Genomic DNA, 14,149 nt, shown 5'->3' with positions numbered 1-14,149 from the left:
TGCCATGATTTGTGTTTGGATGTTTCCCCAAAGCCTCATGTAGTCCTAGGGGATGGGCTTCTAGTTTGTGATCGATCCCAATGCTGGGATTGAGTGTGAGTGCTACACCTGCCCTAGGCTGGGTAGTCTGTACACAATATAAGAGATGGAAGGAAGTCTCTGTCTCTCTCTTTCTCTCTCTCTCTCTTTTCTTTTTCCTCCTCTCCTTTCCTCTTCCCCTGCCTCCCTCCTTTTTCTCTTGTTGCTTTTGCTCTCTTCTACGATGGTGAACTGCTGTTTCTCTGCCATGGGCCACGCTGCCTTGGAGCCAGAAAATTATGGACTGAAACCTCTACAAACTGTCAACTAAATAAACCTTTTTTGCTCTTAATGTCAGGTATCACGTATTTTCTCTCAGCAGTGAGATAAAGATAACTAAGATGGTTGGTGAGACAAGGATAGATCATTTATGTAAAACTAATGGCATATATGTTGCAAACAACACCCAAGATAAAAGACAGGTCATTAGAAATGCCTTCCTAATAGTGATGTGTACCAGTCTTATGCATTAGCTCCTCCTAAGTTTAAAGTTTTCACTCTGGGGAATGTGTAGCCAAGTTAGCACTCAAGTATGGGAATGGTTTGCTTTGGCTTTTGTAACATTGAGGACTCTTAAGTGGAGCTTTGCATAAAAGTCAATTTATTTTCTTTAGATGAACTTAAGGCTGTGGTAATCTTTGACACACTGCTCTTAGTTGGTGCCCTGTTCTGCACTGCCCACACTCATTATAAAAAGCCTTGAAGTTCTAAGTCCTCCAGCCTATGGCTGTTTTAAAGTCTATCCCAACTAGTCATACCCACGCTGTACAAGGCCTACGAATGGCCTGTGATGACAAACAGAAGACCAGTAAGCACCCTTTGCAACATAGATTGTCTCCTTCAGCTACATTTAATTCCATGCACGGAAACTCCTATTTCTGGGATAAGCCAATACACAACACATTGTTCTGCAGGACAGACAATTGTAAAGCTTCCATGAAGCCTGGCATGGTAGCCCACACCTGTAATCTTAGTACACTTGGAGGCTGAAGCTAGAGGATCACAAGTTTGAAGCTGACCTGGACAACTTAGCAAGACCTTGTCTCAAAATAAACATATCCAAATATACTTCACACATCCATCTGACCCCCCACTGTGAGATTAAGCAGGATGAGAGACTAGGGGAGTCATGAAGGGAATGGTTAAGTATGTTATGTACAAGCCTGCCAAAGGGAAATCCATTAATCTGTATAACCCATCAAAAAAGTAGGAAAATAAAATTAAAAAGTGCTGGGGATGTAGCTCAGTGTGAAGAGTTTGAGTTCAATCTCCAGTTCTGCCAAAAAACGAGAGGAAAAAAAAATGGGCCCTCTTAATAGGGGTGGGCTTTTTAAAATGCCAAAGCCTGCTGGTGCTATGAGCTATCTTTGCAGTCCTTGGCAGAGACTTGGCCTAGAGGTTCCTGAACTCACTCCCCTGGGCTATGGTTTATCTTTACAATTTGAGAAGGTTAAAATACTTTCTCTTAAACTTACAAAAAAATCAGCAGCAGATCTATTTTTTTCCCCAAAGACCACTTCATGATAAAGTGACATATTTTTAGCATGAATAAGTTTGGTTCCCTCCCAAAGGAACAGGATGCAGAATAAACAAAAAAGAGGAAACCTTTTCTGTACAGCCAGGGACACTCGACACATGTCAAGACCGACACAGTGCAGATGCATCCTACACTGTCACTTGATTTAAATCTGGGGAAGGAATGTAAGTACGCATCCTACTTCCGAATGCGGGCGCAAATAACCCTGAATAACTTTGGCTTCCTTTGGGGAGGAGAGCTTGTACCTGGGGGCCCTCTGAGTGGGAGACTGAGTGGGAGACTTTTCACACATTTTTTGAATTCCAAATGTGACTTTTATCTATTGAAAAAATGAAACATGAAGGCAATGTAACTCTTACAAGAGTTACTATTACACCTGAGATTCTGAGTGATAGATTTCTCTATTTACTTTATTTCTACATGTTCTTTTGTTGTAAGTTATGAGAAAATTTCTTATTTATACTAATAACTATGTGTAATTAGCTTTTTAAAAAAACAGTTTATCTTAAAGTTGTACCAACATTTGAAAAATATAATAAAAGTCAGTGTGCTTGTGAGAGAGGGTGGGCTAGGACCACCATGGTGGGACAGAAGGTTGGGACAGCAAAACAAAATCCTGGGCATGATAAACTGTGACCCTTTGTAGTGCAACATGTTTAACCTGACCACAGTAACACCTCAATAAATCCAGAGAAACAGAATGTTTGAATGAAATGAGAAGCTTTTCCCGTGCCTCAGTTTCTTCATCTTTGGAATCTGGGACAACTGTTTAAGATTCAATTGACATGCATCTATCTCTTCACACCCTTTTCAGAAAGCCCTTCATGCAAGCAAGTTATTCTCATGGCAGTGGTAAAATATAATCACACTTACTACCCTGGGTGATGGACCAAGTGGCCGGGACCTGTCATACTAATGCTCCTGAACATCATTTTTGGTTTTTGTCTCTGAATCTTCCCTTCAGGTTCGTGTCATGGAGCACAGCAATGTTCAAAATAAAATCACAGTAGAAAGGCCCCAGAACAACATCAGCAGCCACACACAAGTGCAGTTGGAGGAGAGCTTAATGATGGGATGGCTTGCTAAAGTGCAGCTGGAGTCCCCGTGAGCTTGCAAGGGACACGCTGCAGCTGTGGGCAGCCACGGCCTCGAAGGCCTGTGGGCTGCAGGTCATCCCTCACAAAGGAACTGTGATGTTGGAAAGCCTCGTGGAGGTGAAAAGGCCTCAGTCACCTCCTCTGGCTGCAGAATTTCCCAAGGCAACAGGCAAGGCCAGGGGACAGAGATGTGGCTCCCAGCTTTAGGGAGCAGGAAGAGGCGTGCAGAGGAGATGGAGACTCTTGCTCAAAGGGTTTCCTTGCTGCAGACCTGGGACTGGAATGGGTTCTTATCATGCCCTTCTTGCTTTCCACCTTCTCCTTATCTGGTCATTTCAACTCTGCCTAAGCAACTGGGTTCCATACACAGACCAGATTTGTTCTAATCCAGGTTTGATCCTGATGTCCTAAGTGCTGGCTGCTTTCATTTATAACATTTTTTATTTTGAAAGTTTTTTTTTTCTTAATTGTATTTTCACAAAGAGGGTGAATTATTTGAAAGAATGAATGAAGGAAAGCAGCGAAGAGGTGTGATTGCTGGTCCTTGAGCTCAGGGCTACATCCCATCTGGCAACAGATATGCAGGAAGGCCACCTGTCAGAAAGGACATCACCCAGGCGACAGCAGATGCTGTGTGTGTCCTCTCTCTTTAGAAATATGAAGTCGTTGTCTGCCCCTCCAGGGAGCAACTATAGCTCCAACAATCAATGGCACAAGACCATGGCTTTGCTCAGTGGGTGAACATAAAGTCCCAGGTTGAAAACAGTGTCATTTCTGGTGGCCAGAGCTGGTAGAGATAAGACTTTGCTACCCCCGATGCTCTGTTTCCCCTCCCTGTTTGGTGTGTGGACCTCTCCTTGTCTTTGTCCCCACCACTGGAAATGTTCCTGGGCACTGACTGAGGGCCTGGGGTGAGTTCGGGGCTTGCAGGATGCTTGTGTCCCCTGACTTGTCCAATGATCAGTATTATGTTTGAAGCGAGGCAGGAGAACAAGTAGTTACTTGAAAAATCTAACAGATATTTTCTCCTGTAAAATTAACCTAAACAAATCACACAGAAAGACCTCTCATGTTTCCTTTGTAGAAAACATTAAACTTTCCATGCCAGTCAGTCCTTCTAAAAATAAGCTGTATTCAGGCCAAGCATCTGCTTTAATTACATTTCTTTTTTGGTTGACAAGTTACACACACAGTATGAAAATGAGCACAGACATAGGAACACTTGTGTCACACAGCCTGGTGTGGATTCAGATTGTGTCTCCTGCTGGGGGAGCAAGGCTGGGCCCCAGTCAAGTGTGTGGCAGCCACACCTATTGCTGTGAATAAGAGCTGCGTGACACACGCCCTGGTACAATTTTAAGAGTCTCTTTTTATTTTCACCCAACTTTATTGCCCCTGGAAAACTAAGGTATTTTAATAATATAACAACAAAGTGCTGCAAAAGTTGTGCCTCCCTGTTGACGCACATGGTTGCCCCCAGACAGCTCAGCCACTGCTGACAATACAGGTCCATCTGCATGCAAAGCAGGGTCTGCATGCCTGTGTCCACGTGGGCATGTCTGAAGATGAAATGGCCAAGAGAAAATGCTAAAACCACAGAAAATTTCATTTAACTTCAGGTTTTTAGTCACATTCCAGTTTTTGCTATAACTTCTGGTCCTGCGAGCAATACAATTCCTAAATGGCTGGACTGTGAGCTTTCTGAGGGCAAGTCTGTGCTCACCAGGGGCCTAGCAGGGTGCCTTCCCTCTGCCCAGTAAAACTGTGTATCCATAACCCAAACAGTGTATCTGCAGCCCAGCTTCCTGTACGCAGTAATTTAGGTAGAATCAGTATGATCCTCAGCCTGAAGTGTACTGAATAATTTTATTATAACTGTGAGTAAAAAATACCAAAACAACAAATTTGAAGTAAAGCTCTTAGTAACACTCATCATTGGTACTCCCAAGTAATATAATGAAAGTTGATAAGAAGCTTCTTCATGTGTCTATTGAAGCTTAGTTTGCTCCTACTGGTGCCCAGCTCTCTTGAGCTGTTGGACCGCTCACAAAAGCTCCCTAGAGGCTACAGCCAGGCAGACAAGCAGTGCACAAACCACAGGTGACGAGCACTACAAGGAAGACAATGCGGGTGCAGGAGAAATGGGTGACAGGGATAGTCAGGAGGACTTTAGAAGAGATGTTAGCCCAGGCACAGAGTTTGCAGGATGAAGGCTGCTGTCTGCAGGAGCCTGGAAATGCTGTTCCAGGCACAAGGCCAAATGGAATTTAGTGTGTTCTGGGAAGAGTGTAGCGCTCAGGCTAGTAAGAGGACTGGGTTAAGGAGACAGGTGTCAAGGCCAGGACTGCAGCAGCAGGGACTTTCCACCCCAGCTCAGTGGGGTTTAAGTGAAGAAGACTGAGGTCTCTTCTCTGTTGAACTTAGTCTGCATATAGAAAACAGACAGCACCAGGCAAAGGCTGGACTCTGGGGCCCCGTGGAGAGGATGGGCCCTGCAGAGCTGTCCACTGGCATACATAATATGGCAGTGTACGGGGAGCTAGGATGTTTGCCACCATCATGGGCTGTTCTGGCACTTCTCACCTATTTTGAAGCATGACCCACTGGTCCATCCCACATCAACATCACGCCAGCTCACTCCTTCCTGATTTGGCTTAGCACTAAAGCTCAGTGTCTAAGAGGTTTTAGGGCTCCCGAATAGCATCAAGAGACAGAGCTGTGAGCCGACAGTGGGAGCATATGAGGCTGATGCCATGGCTTCTGGTGCACTGGCTAACCACCCTTTCTGGTCACACTGGAGTCATTAATCCTTCAGCAGTCACTCTGTTTGCTGGTATTGATAATGATATGACTGTGGTGAGAACTAAGTGAATTAGTGTGTAGTGCTCTTGGAAAGGCCTCAGCATGAACTTTGCACTGTATTAACTGCCACCATCCTTGTTATGGCAGTGCCACTGTGATTAAGTCTCAGTGCTGCCCCATGACTGCTGCTTCTGCCCTTATGAGTGCTGGATGTTGGTTATTTGATCTTCATCCACTTCTGTGGGGTTTGCAAAAGAGGCCAACATGGTGACATTGGTACCTTCAGAGTGTAGGTTAGTTCTGTGCCTACCATCCATGCCCTGAATAAGCAGGTTTAAAGTTTTCTCAGGGTCAGCAGTAGTGAGTCCAGCAGAAACAGAGACATTGGCGACAATGTCAGCTCTTTAGTAGGTTAGTTCTGATGTTAGTATCTTTATGTATTTTTCTCTGTTTCCTGCTCCAGGCCATGGAGCAGGAGAGGAAACCTTCCATTTACAGAAAATAGCATTGTCTAGAATATGTGCCTGATTATATTGAGTCATAAAGATTTGCGAACAAATGAAAAATTAACAACTCCGTCTCTCAGTTCCTATAACATGACTGCAGCACCTTGGGTGGATGCAAATGTTACTTTTCTTTCAAATATTCTTTCTTCCTTTCTTTTAATCCTTCTCCATCGCATCGCCTTTGACATGGCACAGTGAATTCCATTTAAGTCTGACTGTAAACAGAGAAATGAAGCAAGATGACCTGAAACATGCATGCAGGTCTATGCTGCAGATTCCAGTAGTCTCATCTCCCACCACCATCCTGAGAGGGTTCTCAGGAAGCAGGGCTTAGCTGTCAAGTGGAATGTGTCTAACACAAGGAAGAAGAGGTAGGAGGGGACGCGATGCCATTGTACTCAGCCATCCTAACACTGGCTGGGGGATGGGGAAAGTGTATGGAGTCAAATCTGAAGTATGTGAGGAGGAAGAGGGGTAGCTCTGCCTCTACTGCCAGAGGCTACACGGTCAATGGAGGGTGATGGGTGGTTTTGGTTGTTTGCCTAAGTCCCGAGGGAGGGACCAAACCAAAGAATTCAAATTTTAATTCAACCAACATTGAGTCCTTACTATATTCTTGGGGTGGTATTAAATGGTGGCTTTGTTTAGGAACAATTCCAGGTATCACTTCTCAAAGGCCTTTGCATAGTGCACAGCAGAGGGAGATTCAATTTTAACAATGCACCTGAGAATAAATGCAAAACCAGCAATTTTACTGACTGGTGATATGTTTGGTAAACTAGTATATATATAACTTTATATTTTATAGATATCAAAGTAATTACAGTGGGAAGATTATATATGCTATATATCTCAATGATCATATCATATACCATAACAATATCCAAGAACGTGAGGCCTATTACGACCCTGTATATGGCCCAACATTCACAGAGGTGACAATTGTCTACTTCCTCTCCAGAAGGACCTGCAATCTGAGTCACTGCTGTTCCTGTGAGGTGCTAACTAGGCTCTGAACTTATGGAGAAATCATCAATCCACTGTCAAGAGACAGTCCCTCAAAATTCAGCAAAGAAGGGCCACACCACCCTCATCTCCGAAAGAGCCTCCTGGAGTTTTATTGATCTGACCTCCCACCTCACCAGAAGGCTGCCGCAGGCTGGGCTTCTCAATCTGTCAATATCAGTATTATGGGCGGAAAGACTGGCAGAGGTGATAGGGGATGCTCAGCCTGTTAAGCAGCAGTCCTGACCTCACACATCAGCGTCAGTGGGATCTCCCGCCCCAAACCGAAATGTCTCTTCACATTGTCAGGGTCCCCAACTGATGATGACTGCCCTGGGCAGAAAACCATGTCCTGGTCACAGTCCTGCTGGTTGTGATGGCTGTATTGTTTGTCCCGATCATTACTGAGTGCGGACAGTTCTGAGCCACTGTGTACTAGATGAAGAGGATGCCCTGTCTCCCTGACTAGATCGTTCCTCAGAACGAAGCAGGTCCTCTTTTCATGTACAAAGTGTACTGGAATTTGGATGCAGCATTTGCAAGACATTCAAGCTGTGGCTGAGGGTGGAGCAGCTGAATGTGAGAGGCAGGAGCACACTTGCTAAGTTGAGAGTCAGGCCACACACCAAGTAATCAACTGTGTGCTCCTAGCTGGGGTCACAGCAGGAAATACACTGAAATGTGCTATTTTCTAGTTCTTCTATCAGAGGTAGGGATTGCACTGTATCAGCGCTTTGGCTTTTCTGTATTAGTGCTTTGGCTTTTCTGTAACAGAAAAGAAGCAGTTCAGTTACAGTCTACCTAGAAATTGCTAAAGAGACAGTGGCCTAAATTCTACTAAAGCTGTTCTGGTGACTTGGAGGCCACCCTATAGAATGAGCTCTTGTCACAAAACTGCTGGTTCTTCCATCTTTGGAGAAAACATAGACAGTGGTCACCTTCAGATAGGTGATGGTCTTACTACTGCTGCTCCAGGAGGTGGCTCTGATGTGCTTCTGAAATGGTTTTGGATTTATGGTGATGTGTAGATCCTGAGATATATCTCACAGAGAATCCTATGGTTTTTTCATGGTCCTGCTCCTTCCTGTGCAGGTTAATTTAAGATCTTCCAGACAATAAATCATGACCCATTGTAGTCTCAGGAAAAATGAGGGAAATCCCTTTATGTCCACTAACTAAATTTGTCTAGGAAAATTCAAGGCTTGTAAAAAAATAAAACAGGAAGGAAGGTCTGTCTCTTTTCTTCTATCAGCCAGAGCTACAGTGCTTGGCTTCTTGACAGAGAGAGAGAGAGAGAGAGAGAGAGAGAGAGAGAGAGAGAGAGAGAGAGAGAAGGGGGGAGAGGCAGAGAGAAAGCTGACTTCAGATGGATCTTTGTGTGAGGGTTGCATGTGGGAATGTTAGGGAAGCACAGGCCATTGCCCTTGTCAATGGGGCTTATTTTCAGGGCAGAGTGGTGGGTGTCTTTGGAAGGGCACTGGGACTGCCAAGCGGGCCACACAATGTACTTGTTTCTTTGTAGTTGCTGGCAAGAGCATTTGTTTCTAGGATGGCTGTTAATCACCCAATAAAAAATCTGAAGAATTTCTGTGAGTAACAACCCACACCGAGAAGATTCTAAGAAGCCTGTGTACACTGATGAAGCATATGGGAAACATGTTTCCCATAAAATTCTCTCATCTAAGCAGAATACAGTTTCCTACCCACCATCGCTACATCTGGAAATGGCGCCAGCATCTGACTGTGCCATGGTGGGTGTCTGTCTATTTCTCTGTAAACTCCCCCAACAGTGAGGTAGAGAAGCAGGGAAAAAAACCCTGCCCAAGAATCCAGATCTAGAAACACACAAGGGATGGTGCTGTGCTGTGGAGAGAAGCTTCTCCTGCTCTGGCCTCCATGGGTGTCCCCCATGACAACCACCCTCTCACAACCTCAGTCAACATCCCTGGGAGTTCAACCGTGATATGGATATTCCTGCAACCTCTCCTACATATGTTCAGGGCAATGGGCAAGCTGAATCTGAGAATACACCAGCAGGACCCACACATTAATTACGCTTCTGTATTAAGTCATTTCTTTTTGCTTGAGAAATTAAAAGGTCATTTTTTTCAGAATGCCATCAACTTCTAGGAAGTTTTGGGTAGTGTCTTTTTTGCCAGCTAAGTATTTCCACAGGTCAAGAAACCCGGAGCAAATGTTGCCAGTGGATGTGTGTGTACTTGAGGGGTGGCCCTCGAAACACACTTGTATTGAGGAAACAGCAGTGGGGGTGAGGGCAACCTGGAGGATGGGGTTGTCCACGCAGCTATCATGCTGAGCAGCATCTTATGAGCCTACGAAAGCCACAAAGGGTGGCCGGGACTCCTGCTACACTCCAGCTTGACAGAAGTCTCACCTGTCCCCAGACATTCTTGGCAGAACAAGGGGCAGCATATGTTTGGGAACAAGCAAGGACCAGCCAGACATGAGCTACAGGCTTGGGCCTTGTCCCTTCAGGAAGAGCGGTGGACTTTACAGAGTCTAGTAGAGAGAATATAATATGTATGCTTCTCTTTGTAGGAGAGTTTTGGTGTTAACCCACATTTACCACCTAGAAAACTCCAAAAGATACCAATTTAGGCTTTCAAATGAAGTGTTTAGCAATGAGGCTAAGGTTAATATGTGGAGGTTCAAGAACAATATATACTATTTTTGATGGTTGGAAGTAAAACCATTAGCTCTCTGCTTAAGTGTTTGCAAATAATAATAGTCTATACTTCTTTTTTTGTTTGTTTGTTTGTTTCAGAGCCATGAATTACACTCAAAACCGTATGCTTGCCAGGCAGGTGCCATGCCACTGAGCTATATCGTTGGCCCCTATACTTCATTCTTGGATTACTTTTTGGTGGTCAAAATTTTTCTAACCATCCTTTCTCTTTCCTTCTCTTCCTGTTTCCTCCCCTGCCAATTCCCCTGCTATCTCTCAACTCTATTTTATCAAAAAACTGGGAGCTCAGAGTGATTCTTGGTATAGTATACATAAAGTACTAATGGCAGTAGTTCCCACATGTCACATATGAAAATATTAAAGTTTGGCAAGACAAATTTAAATGGATGGTTGACCTCATCTGACGTCTAACAGCACCATCATACCTCAGCTCAGAAAATGGCAAGCAGAGGGAGCATTCCCCCATGCACCCATGTTCCCACCGATGTTCCCGTACAGCTGTTGCATGTGTACCGTGCTCACAAAGTGAGCCGTTCTTACCTTCACAGCATACTCAGCATCGGTGGCTTTGTGCACACATCGCTTGCATACCGAGTAGGAGCCTACCCCGATGTCCTCCTTGATCTCATAGCCGTCGGTGAAGTGGATATTGTTCCCATGCAGCTGCTGCAAGAGACCAAGACAGGAGAGGCCTGTTTGCACTCTCAAAAGGTACTTGTGCCCGTGGAACTGGGGCATGTGCTGAGAAATGAGGAATGGAGATACGGAAGTTACAGGGTTCCTTTGCCCAACGTCTAGAGCTATTTAGTGATGGTTCTAGATATAAATTTCAAATTTTCTGGTTCCTTGTGCTAGGACATTTAATGTTTAGAAAAAAGATTATCCTGTATCCACTGACCAGTTTTATTTCTCTCAATATTGAGGAGATGAGAATCTAGAAGCAAAAAGGCAGAAGCACTTGCATGTATATGGCATAGTACTCAGAAGCCCATGTCCAGAGAGTGTCTGGATAAAAATGTCTGACTGGAGTCTAAGTCCCTGACATCTGAGTCAGGACCTGCTCCCATCCCCATACAAAGTCCTCATCTACCCACTCTTAACCCAGACAAACATCCCTGGAACAGACACATGAGGCCTTCACTTCACATATGCCATAAGGCCATGAGAGAGAGAGAGGAGATCCTAGGGAAATTCAATACCACCACCCAATCTACCTTGAAAAAAGTGAGTTTAATCCTAACTCCTTAGGGCTCTCTGTATATATATAATATGTGCATGTATATGATGGAAAATTCTATAAATCATCATCTTCACTGGCCTCCCAAAGATTTGGCACCCACAAATCTAACACTATCTTAGGGTATGGCTTGACTCCACACAGTGAAGATACCTCTGGCTCAGGATACCCAAGACGATAACTCTGATACCCATGGTGACATTTGTTTCATGGCCTTTTCTTCCTTCTTAAAGATAGACATACATCAGGGGCAAAGTAATGGCTCACAACAGGATGGTGAACACCCTGGTAACACTCAATCACAAAGGAGGTGCTGGGAAAGATTAGGCATCAGACATTCATCACCTTAGCACCCCGCAGCCTGAGGTAAAACATCCACCCAACCTTGGCATCTAGCACACCAGGGAGGCTGAGTACATACAGTCATTATCGATGGGCATCAGCTGAATACCTCTCATGTCTTACCCACTGGGGCAAATGGGGTTACCTGCACGATTGGGTGAACAGGAGCCTTGTTCAAGTCTTGCTGCAAAGGTTCCTGGACCAGGCTAGAAGCCACAAAACTGAATCCTCTGAACAGATGATGTGCATTGGCACTTGGGGGGACACCAGGAGAGTCTGTGGGGAAGAGTGGCAGGCTTCAGGAGAGTGGAGTGAACTCAGGAGAAACAACGGTGTGCACATATATATGTGATATGTGTTTGTTGAAGGACATGTAGAAAGCCTAAATCTATGAAATGACTTTTGTTTCCTCCAGTGATGCACATGGTTTGATATTTAAATGGCCAATATACCTTGGACAAAAACTTTAGGATAATCATTGATCATCTCTTTAAAATGACTTTTGAATTTACTAGTAAGATTCATCATCACAATCCACCACCCATACCTCCTTTGACTGGGACCAGTGATTCAGGAGGGATGGTCAGGCAACTGAGACACCACATTTTGTGCACTTAATCTCTAGGTCCACAGGCAGCAGCATGTCCAGGGGTGTAGCTGGTGACAGCCCAGCGTCATCCCACTCCTCCTTCTGCCCACGGCCTTCTGTGGACACTGGGACAAAGTTGTTGTAGTTTACTGCATGCCAGGAGTGTGAAAGGAGCCATTTCCTGAGTTACAATTTTTCTAAACTCTGTTAAGATTTTTTTTCAAAATTGTGACTGCAATGTGATCAATTCTACTTCCCATTCATTATGGTGTTGGTGTTGGTGGTAATATATGCATTGTATATAACAGACAAAAAGCTTAACTCTATTTTGTGGACAGCTCCAAGAGATCAAGCAAGACCCTAAAGAGGTACTGATGGCCATCAAAGGTGTGCCAAGATGCTCAGTCTCTCCAGTGTGTAAGCATATGCACATTTAAATGAGATGGCAATTCTGCCTAAGGAATTATCAAAAATAAAAGTAATGAGTCACACCCAGGTCTGGCAGGGGGCAGGAAGACTCAGAGCTGAAGAAGGGAGCAGCATCAGCACAACTTCTTAGGAGGGTAGGCAGTGGCCGCCATGGTGTACGTGTTCTGTGGAGATCTGCTCTATGTCTAGGGATTTATCCTGCAGGATTATTTTCAACAGTACTTAAAATTAATGTAGGAAATGTTTACTTCAGCCGTATTTGATACAGCAAAACAGGGGACAATCTAAATATTTCCCCCCATTAAGGAAATCATCATGGTCATGATCAATAATGGTCTGTGCATATCCAGGGGCTTAGTAATGCTTGTGATTAATGCTAGGAAGACTGTGATAATCAGATGAGATGCAACTGTATAAACCACAGACACATGCTGCCGGCATGCTCCCAACAGCTTGCCAAGTGAAAAAAGAATATATAAGTTGTAAAACAATATGGAGAACATGTACATTGTAAGAAAATATTTGAATATGTGTCTTAATTTGTATTATATTGAGTGCATGAATAAAATGTATTACAGATTTTATGTGAATAGTATTCAAAATATAGTTTATATTATAATCTTACAAATATACATAAAATATTTTTAAAAATTATATATATGTATTCCATATTTCATATATAACCTAGAATCATTTACCCGAGATGGGTCTGAAAAAGCCTTTGCCTTTATACTCTCTTTTGACTGTTTCTATCCTAGACAGTTCAGTTCTGTCCCTCATGGGGTGTGTGGACTGGGAGAGGCACCTGAAGAAAAAATGTGGATTTTATTTTTCTTTGTTCCATTGTAAAGTGGGGTTATGAGGGCATTTCCTTTCAAATCCAGGACGTAGACCATATGCTGGGAGGATGCTTTGAGGACTTGGACTAACTAGTCTTCAGCATCATAGACAGAGAATCAGCCAGACCTGGAGCTCAGCTCAGGACTCATGACCTTACAAAAGGGCTTCACAAGCAAAGCAGGCAGACAGGCTCACAGGACCATTTAACATGACTGGGGTTGATTGGAAATGAACTCCCAATGTCCTGTTTGAGGGAAGTTGAATTAGGAGATAAGATGCAGGTGAGTATGTTTTAGGGCCTGCAGCTATGCCCCAAGAGTGCTGAGATGGCATAATACTTTCTTCTCCCTGCATGAAATTTGAGTTTTGAGGTCCGGCTTCTCTTTCAATCCTCCCAGCTACCTTGCGCAGCACTAAAAGTCTCCATTGGAAAACAGCAACTTGATAAATGGATACCTCAGAGTTTAAGTAATCTTCAAACCCCAGAGGTGCTTTAATATTCTCCCTGCTGCAGATCTGAGAACTTGAGCCTGTTCTATGACTTTGGCAGAGCTGTGCAGTGGTAAAAGCTGAGCACAGATGAGGATCTGTTTTACCCACACTGAAGGAAATCTGTGCACCTACACAATACAAGCCATGTTAGTGGAAAATCTGTAGATGAAATAAGGAATGGCTGTTGACCAACAAAGAGACAGGAAATACCCAGCACTGCTGGATATGGCACAGAATTACACCTCTTCCTGCATACAGTAGGAGAGACAGCAAAAATGTTAGAGCAGTCAAGTGGTCTTTACCACAAGTTAAAAGGCTGACAATTAACTGTTGTGGCTGGATAATAGTTGAATATGAGTGGTATAAATAAAATTTGGAAGAATGCTTTATAATCATGCAAGGGATGTTGATTTTCAGCAAAGTGTTTACAGAAGGCCAAAAATACAGGATAGATACAAAGAAATGTAAAACAAATTGTTGGGTTACCT

General features: G+C 43.9%; 2 protein-coding genes across 8 annotated transcripts in view; both read right to left on the bottom strand.

Moving 5' to 3' along the window:
* The window catches only part of Mpc1 (mitochondrial pyruvate carrier 1), a 506,120-nt gene that overhangs the window by 72,251 nt on the left and 419,720 nt on the right, over window positions 1-14,149 (bottom strand). The gene's annotated exons all lie outside the window — the stretch shown is intronic.
* Window positions 1-14,149, bottom strand: part of Rps6ka2 (ribosomal protein S6 kinase A2) — a 370,448-nt gene that overhangs the window by 16,572 nt on the left and 339,727 nt on the right. For all 7 annotated transcript variants that reach the window (XM_023563599.2, XM_063233075.1, XM_013148872.3 and 4 more), the window contains 2 exons: window positions 11,457-11,587; window positions 10,273-10,398 (listed from right to left, as the gene is read on the bottom strand). In XM_023563599.2, the coding sequence (XP_023419367.1) occupies window positions 10,273-10,398; window positions 11,457-11,587 (257 nt within the window). The remainder of the gene's footprint in view (window positions 1-10,272; window positions 10,399-11,456; window positions 11,588-14,149) is intronic.

Source organism: Cavia porcellus, unplaced genomic scaffold (assembly GCF_034190915.1).
Source record: "Cavia porcellus strain 051 isolate PalLab524CR breed Dunkin Hartley unplaced genomic scaffold, mCavPor4.1 scaffold_22, whole genome shotgun sequence".
Classification (NCBI taxonomy): domain Eukaryota; kingdom Metazoa; phylum Chordata; class Mammalia; order Rodentia; family Caviidae; genus Cavia; species Cavia porcellus.
The sequence above is the reverse complement of the archived record's forward strand: the minus strand, read 5'-3'. Positions and strand labels throughout refer to the sequence as shown.